Genomic DNA, 8,716 nt, shown 5'->3' with positions numbered 1-8,716 from the left:
ACAGAACCTAGTAATCATGATATCGATCAATTAGAGGAATTTAACAACAAAAGCAAGGACATTTCTTAGGTCCTTAATCATGCCTAAACTATATTTCAAAAGACATGCAGAGCCTAGTATTTATGACCATCCAAAAAGTTACTTTGCTACAATCACAATGATAAATCCATTGTAGCATCCAAACTAGTGTGTAAATAGAATAATTCTTAACTTTGTAGTGCTGGAGACTACACAAAAGTGATAAAATGTTTCTACCTACTAGCAAAATTAATTTAACTGATGTCATGGAATTCCAAACTACTTGAATTAACATACTAGATTTCTCAACCTAACTTAAAATAGAAAGGCAAATACATTCAAACCAGAGAGAAGAAGCACTCACTAGGGAGACAAACAATCATTTCCAGTGTACGACTATTCCACCTACTATACCTCTTAATCTCAACTTCTCAACTGTCCATGAGCCTACCTATCTTTGCTCACAACAGGACATACAAATCATACTACACAGATATAAAAGCAGTAGCAGACATATGAACAGAAAACAGTAGCTCATGACAAATCCTGCCATGAATAACTCTCCATACACAACACAAGTATATATTCACAAGGGTTTACAAACTTTCTTCATCATGACCAGCCTAAATCTAACAGCTTTTTTACCCTAAAAGAAGAAAACAACCAACAGCTATTGGCTGCAGTTTCAACTACCAATCATGTACATCATGCAATTGGCAGCTTCTGCTAATGAAAGTAATTAACATATGAACAAAAAAGAATATTCATGCACTAGAAAGGATCTAGATACCTAAAGACAGCATGTGTACTGCATGCATACACTTCCCTAGCACCCTCTTGGTGTAAAAGTGCTGCACCTTTCGAAATAGTCCCTGAAAGCACCAGACAAACAGAGTTGATGATAACAAGGAAAAGCAACACTAATTAAGAATTCTGAAAACATGAGACATCTAGTCAGGTCCCTGAGGTAGTTGAAATATCATCCATGGTTATTGTAGCTACATAATAACAATATAGCTTAAGAACTGTTCCATTCACAAACTTGAAAATTTACAAACAAGATTGTCACATGATGAGTAAGATTCATTTATCAACCTATGTATTAATTGCAGGAACATTCAAAGGAATGTTTGTATGCATTTGTGTGTGTGTGTGTGTGAGAGAGAGAGAGAGAGAGAGAGAGTCAAAAGAAAAATAACTAATGCAAAAGTTAGAGTGACGATAGTAATTTCAAAATGACAAATTGATTTAAAAATTGGAAGATACTCAAATAACTACTGCATGCAGGTGAGGCACAACCAAGTAGCTCATACCCAGAAGTCTACCTGCTAGAGAATCAACAAAATAATGCAAGCGCAAAGGTGCATGGAAAATAATTTAAAAAATCCATGCACACCGTTGGTTCTTGTGAAGTGTATCCAAATTAGTTTTGCACAAAGGTTAGTGAACTTATCATCCACTTGGACTCCTATTGAATCATTACACCACTCTCCACTCTTTCTTGAACACAATGACAATTCATCTCTATATCCTTGGTCCACACACGAAATAAAAGATTAGAAACAATGTGAATCACTGTTTGATTGTCACATACATAATCCTAGGCAGCTTCAAATCAAACATCAACTCCTCAAGTAGGTTCTTAGATGTATGCGCCATAGCCTAGTACTCAACCACTATACTAAATCCAGATACAATACTCTCCTTACTTTTCCAACCTCACCACCATCATACTACCACCATTGTGAAATCATTTTCTCTACACAAAAAGCATACTATAAGTCCTAAATTCCAATGTGTTTTTTTTTTTTTTTCCTCTAGGAATAAATATTGTCATATGTCATTCAATTGTTGGTGATGGATTATCTAGAACAAAACATAACCATAACAAGCAAGAACTTTAAGATTGCTATATCCAATAATTAACTTTAATTCTAAGCAGTGGTCACTCATATCTTCTTATATTTTTTAAAAGGTGGAAAACCCACCAGCAGTGTCAATCATATCATCCACCATAACTGCTACTTTTCCCTTCACATCGCCAATCAGATTCATCACCTGCATGATGACATTCAATATACTTTTGTAAATCTAACGAGAAATGTTTCAATATGGAAACAAACAAGGTAACATCATAGCAAAAAATTTATAGAACAACAATTTTTAGCAGGTTTCCTTCAAAAGACAATCATTATTTCCTTCCAAGACGTTGCCTTTTCAATACCACCACATGCTAAAGGCCTTTTTTTTCCACATTTATTTCATAAAAAAGAGCCATGTTTATTTCATTTTAGCAGAAGTGAAAGTAGACATGGACTTGGACTTGGAAATCTAGAGCATTTTGGTTCAGGTTTAGAAATCCAGGACATGTGGAAAGTCTACAAAAATATGCTTGGGGGAGTGATATTATCATTCTACAAGAAAACATTTAAAAATCCCTATCAAGCAGATATACAAATCTAGCATATGGATACAATGAAATATGGACACACTCATGTGACACTTTTAAAAAGTAGGAGACAATACACCAAATCAGGACACATTGTGCTAGGGATAAGATGCTAAATAGCAAATCTCTACAATTTTTTAACTGCTTTATGGTTTGAATTTATAATTACTCTGTCTATCGATATTGATGTTTTGCATATCATGGGGTATATGAGAAGTACCAGTATCCAATAAAACTACGATCATAGAAGTATCCTTGCTACATATGAATTGTAACTAATAATTTTAAATCTACATTATGAACTTACTACTCTTTTCCGCCCACAACTCAACTCAGGAGCCCCAATCACGAAATTTTAATAGCTGCCATTAATGGATTAATGAATTGTTTTGGATGTGATGTCATCTTTGAAGAAGAAAAACTGTTGTTGATAGTGTACTTAAAATCTTCTAATCATTTGAAAGCTGTTGACATTTTTGTGTGAGTGAACAAATCCTACATGTATGGAGCATTATAAGTCTATTAATGCTTTTCTTAACTTTGCTGAAGGATATTTAACTTAGAAAATTTTGAACTAATTTGTGGTGGGTGTTGTAGATGGTGGTTTGGTATAGCAATGAGTGGTAGTCTTTAGTTGTTGGTGGCAGTGGTGGTTTTGTGGATTTAAGTGTGTGTTACAGATGGTGGTTTTTGTGGTGTTTGGAGGCTTGGCTGGGCAGGGCAAGTAACAGTGGGCCATTTAGGGGCAGGGGCAAGGATGAGGAATGAGATTGCTGCTCCAAACCCACTCTGTAGTCATCCCTAAATGATAAATTTCTAACTTCCTCAAAAGATGCAAGCCACTACACACAAGTACGCAATTGTAGGTCTAAGGGGGTACCACCAAAGATATATTCCAACAATCAAAGCCGCATTTTGACATTCATAAGAAGGAATTCTTTTTTAGCAGCAACACACACAAAACACACCTAATGGGTCTTGAACCCACGACTTCACCCTCCACCCTGTCTTGAGGTTGGGGCTGGAAGTTCCACTTTTGGTCCAGCTTATTGGCAAGTAAAATTTGCAACAATCTGTTGCACTGTCCAAAGAGAAAAGTAAACTAATGGGGGAGAAAGACAGTGAGGGTGGTCTAAAAGTCTTTTCACAGATTTCCAAAGAATAAAAATCTGCTTAATGCTATAGTACACCCTGCTTGCTTGATTCAACCTGAGGCAATTTGGCAAAATTTATGTCAGAATAGTACTTGTGCTCCATAAACAAGCATTACCATTTATATTAGATTTTACATTATCATAATACAACTGGCTAGTAAATGTTCATGCCTCCTTCTTAGTCAGTGCAAATCAACAGTTCAGTTTTGCATTCTGTACTATCACATTATTGAGCACAGTGTCCCTTCATAAACTCTACTAACTAACTTTGGGTTAGGGTTAAGTCCCTGCCATGTGATTTTCCAGCAAAATATGCAATTATTTGTAAATCAAAAAATAAACTAATAATGAACAACATAAAAGAAGCTTTTGAGGGATTTAAGAAAATACATATGTATGTACTTAATTACTTATATTATATGTGTGTATTAGAATTTAAAGATAAACTTGATGTATGATGTAATTCTATGATTTGCAGGACAACATAGCAAAATGGCAATAAAAAAGTCTGAAACGACTTTATAGACTTCAAAGGAAAAAAAAAAAAAGAAAGCAATATAGTTGCAAGTATATAATACTGAATACAAGGTGTCAGACTAGATAGACTTGGAGCTCATTTTGGTTGGTTGGGAAATAGAAGCATATAAAAAATATGTCAAGGATGCTTCAGACGATACAGGATTTCAAAGTTTCTCAAGCACATTAAAAGTAAGTCCTTTTTTCTTTTCTAAAATGTACAAATGGTCTGTTAGAAAAAAAAATGGACATATTGATATTCTCCAGGACACATTTGAAGACCAAAACAGCTTTTACATATTGGTGCTAATAGCATGACACAATTTTACATATGCAAATAATTGACAAAGCCTAAGAACGCGTTTACATTAAAGACAACTTGCAGTTATACATTTCATCATCAAATTCTTTTGTTATTCTGTCCAATGGGTCCATGAGTAACTCACCCATCAAAAAAGGATTATGACTTTGGGCCATAGCATTGATTAGCATTTGGAAGCTGAAAGTGAAAATCTTAAATAATAACAGAAATCTCTAATTTTTAATTTTGTGATCTTGGTTTATGATGGAATCACTAAATCAGAAAAAGAAATAATTTAAAGTTCACTCATCCCAAGACTTCAAGGGACGAGGGATACTAAGGTTTTTCATTTTAACGTGTAATGTTTTTTTTTTTGATAGGTATTTTAATGTGTAATGTTATGATACATTGATACCTAGTCATAACCATTTCTTACAGAATCTCAAAATGAATCAATCTTCTTCTTTTGTTAAAAAAACAAACAAAAATAATTTCACAAATTTCCCATCTCTCTTCCAAATGATGCTTCATGTTACTTTTTTTTTCTATGAACTGTAGGAATTCTGTAAAACGAAATAACCAAGCATAAATAGACCAAAATCTAAATAAATTGACACTGACAAAAGTAAATTTCAATAGATCGTACCTCTGCAACATTGTGTACATGACGCCTTTTATCTACAATGGCTAGAGGGGCATCAGATAACTTTTTGGCAAAAGCACGGGCTCTGGCAACACCACCAACATCTGGTGAGACCACTACCAGATCGTCAGAACATATATATTTGCTGGCGAGGTAATCAAGTATCACAGGCTGGTGATGCACAAAGTAAAAAATATTACCAATTGATTAATTAGTTTATAATGAAAAGTTACTAAAAAATAAACATTGGTTGTTTCTATAGGTCATGCATCAAGGATCAGTGAGACTGATGCAGCTGAGAGCAACAAAATAAACACTGGTTGTTTCTAACATTGAAGAAGACTCGCAGAGTGAAACAACGCCCCTAATTGGATGCTCATCAAGCAGACTCGTTATTTACAGTACTCAAAAAGCCAAAGGCATTTCTATGATAATCGAAAACCAACTGTCTTGAATGATTAAGCAATCTTCAGACTACAATAAGATAAATCCAATGAGAAATTTAATTAAGTTGTTTTTGGATATTTACCCAGAATGTAAAAGACACTTATAGGAGAAAGTAATATAATTATTCTGTTTAAGCTTTTTCAGCAAAGCCAAATTCTATCTCAATTTGATTTAACTTCAGCTAGCTTTGTCGGAGACAAGAAATCCTTCTCAAACTCCAGCACCCTTGTATGTAAATACTAAAATAGCAAAGACCCTTATTGGATGCTCATTAAGCAGACTCTCAAGTTATTTATTGTACTCAAAAAGCCAGAGGCATTTTTCTATGATGATCATAAACCAACCGTCTTGAATGAATTCGCAATCTTCAGATTATATTAAGACAAACCCATTGAAATTTTTTTAGAGGAATTTTAGGATATTTTCCAGAATGTAAAGACACTTATGGAAGAAAGGAATATAACATAAGTATTCTGTTTTATTTTTTTTTAGCAAAACCAAATTCTATCTCAATTCGATTCAACTTCAAGTAGCTTTGTTAGAGACAAGAAATCCTTGTCAAACTCTGGCCTTTGTATGTAGATACTAACATAGAAGAAATGCAAGTAGCATTCATTTCTTACCTGACCATACACATGATCCACCGGTATATCAAAATAGCCCATGGACTGCCCTGAATGAAGATCACAAGCAAGAACACGGTTTGCACCTGCTTCCGTAATCAAATTTGCTACAAGTTTGGCTGCAATTGATTCACGCCCTTGAGTCTGAAAGATCAATATTTTGAAATTATGAGTAAAACAAACTCGAATTCAGCAAAGACTTATCTTGAGTATCAATGTTGACTACAACCACCAGTCTGGAAGAATTCCTAAAAAATGCACATGCAGACGCTTGTAAATATCTTAGGCTTTAAAGTTCATACCATTTATGCTTTTAAAGCTTTCCTACTTGGTTTAAATCTGTTATTCTTTATGCTTCGGCATTTTATTAAAATTATAATATGGAAATGGATACTTAAAAAGCAAAAATACACTAGCAATAAAGTAACATATACCACAATGATTGATCACAAACTCAGAGAAGAAAACCCAATGAAGTTGATCACTTATCATTGATGTAGTATAAGGCCCTCACTGCAAGAAATGAACATAATGAACCTGACCGTACACATTATAGGATTTTAAGGCCATGATTTGCTATAGAAAAAAGGTAAGCTATTATGAACCCATGAAGAGATGTACACTCATCTTGTTATCTAATTCAACAATTTGAACTAGGAATTGACTGAAGACCCATAAAAATACATGTTTGCACATTTGATTTGACGCTAATGCTAAAACAAGATAAATTCCCTTTTTCAGATTCTTTGCTAGTCATACAAAGTTACCTTTCTATCAGCCCTGGCATATCCGAAATATGGAATCACTGCAGTAATATTTTTGGCTGAAGCCCTCCGACAAGCATCAATCATTATCAGAAGCTCCATAAGATTCTCATTTGCAGGAGGACATGTAGGTTGCACAAGATAAACATCACACCCTCTGACACTCTCTTGCAACTGACATATATCTCACCATCAGCAAAACGTTTAATCTTAATTTTTCCAAGCTCCAGACCATGTAGCATGCTATTTCCTATCAAATATGTGATGATACATCAGAAATATGTACACAAAAGAATTTTCTACATATAAAACTAAAAGAAGTTCAATAAAAATATGAAGTAAAACAATAAATTAGTCATATCATTAAGAATAAGCTGCACATGACACATTCATTTCAAACGAAATTTTATTGTGCAAAAAAGAGAGAGTTGTCACCATTTAATCTGTGTCACTCATATATTAGGGACAGTGCTAAAGATTTACATGTACACGCTATTAGAGTTTGGATGATGATTGAAAGATTCAACAACAATGGAAGCTGCAACAAGTGACGTCAAAGATATTTTCTCATTTTTGCCAATACACACCATAAAGCCTTAACTCATAAAAAAACAAAAAAAAAAAAAACAAAATCTCTTCCAACCCTTAAACCCAACTACCCAAGATGCAACCCACAAACTATTAACCCTTGGAACAATCAAACATAACACACAAAGGTACCGAGGAAATGCAAAAACAAAGCTATCGAGCTCTCAAACCACCCAATTCCCCAACTGATTTTACCAATCTTGTTTTGAAACCAAAAGCAAAAGCACGCTGCACGCCACTCATTTACAATTCCGTCCGGTAAACTCTAATCACATCCTAGTTTCCTTCTTAACATCATAGCTACTTCTTTTAATTCTCACACGCGCTAACCTCAAATTCTTATGTTTGCTAAAACATTTTAATTTTGCTAATTTTATTTCATTACATACTAACCCCGAAGTTAATACCATGATCCTACTGATTTTTACCAATCACTCATTTAACTTCTTCTTTTAATTCTCGATTCTTACGTTCACTAAAACATTTTAACGCTGCTGTTTTTGCATTTCATTACATTGTAACCCCGAAGTTAAAACAACGATCCTATTGATTTCACCAAATCACATTTTAATCAATATTTTAATCACATAAATACTGCATATACTGAACAAAAATTGAGTATTGACCTGAGAGAGTGCGGGATTGGCGGTGCCGGAAAATATACGGAGCCTGGTGTCGTGTGAATTCTCCGAATGCGGTGCGTTTGAAATGGAAGGCGCTGTTGTTGTTGTTGTTGTTGTTGTTGTTGTTGCTTGGTCAGTAGTGCTGCTGCTGAGATATGGAGTGTAGGGCTTTCCGTTCTCGTACTTCAATGGCTCCACCAAATTACATCTCTGAAATTGAAAATTTTCAAAGAGGAACTGAGAGTGTGTAATTTGTAAATAAATAAATAAATAAATAAGGAAGAGGAGGGAAGAGAGCTGCTTTGCTTACGACGGCGTTTTGGGAGGCAGGGATTCGAGAGATTGGGAAGAAATTCAGTTTCAAAGAGGAACGAGAAGTGAGAGGTGATGATGAGCAATAAGAGTGATGAAGCAGAGATGACATTTTTTCTTTTTTTTTTGCTTTCTTTCTTTCAGTTATTGCAAAGAAGGAATGGATTTTTTATAGTGTGATTGAAAATTTTTAAGAGATTGAATTTTTTTTTTGGTTTGGTAGGCGAGTGGGGTTTGTGAAATTGTGAGCTAAACAAGTATTTTTTATTGGAGAAAGA

At 34.4% G+C, this 8,716-nt stretch overlaps 1 protein-coding gene across 1 annotated transcript; it reads right to left on the bottom strand.

Moving 5' to 3' along the window:
* Positions 1 to 808: 808 nt before the first annotated feature.
* On the bottom strand, positions 809 to 8,716 carry LOC111989262 (ribose-phosphate pyrophosphokinase 1; the record flags this gene model as incomplete). The annotated part of the gene is given in 9 exon segments (XM_065769176.1): positions 809 to 890; positions 2,007 to 2,076; positions 5,085 to 5,252; positions 6,152 to 6,295; positions 6,919 to 7,094; positions 7,097 to 7,150; positions 7,153 to 7,165; positions 8,130 to 8,336; positions 8,437 to 8,716. Coding segments are annotated over 9 exon segments (1,028 nt in total), but the record flags the coding sequence as incomplete, so codon positions are not given.

This window comes from Quercus suber, unplaced genomic scaffold (assembly GCF_002906115.3).
Source record: "Quercus suber isolate HL8 unplaced genomic scaffold, Cork oak 2.0 scaffold_1073, whole genome shotgun sequence".
Taxonomy (NCBI): domain Eukaryota; kingdom Viridiplantae; phylum Streptophyta; class Magnoliopsida; order Fagales; family Fagaceae; genus Quercus; species Quercus suber.
Note: the sequence above shows the minus strand (reverse complement) of the source record. Positions and strands in the feature narration are given on the sequence as shown.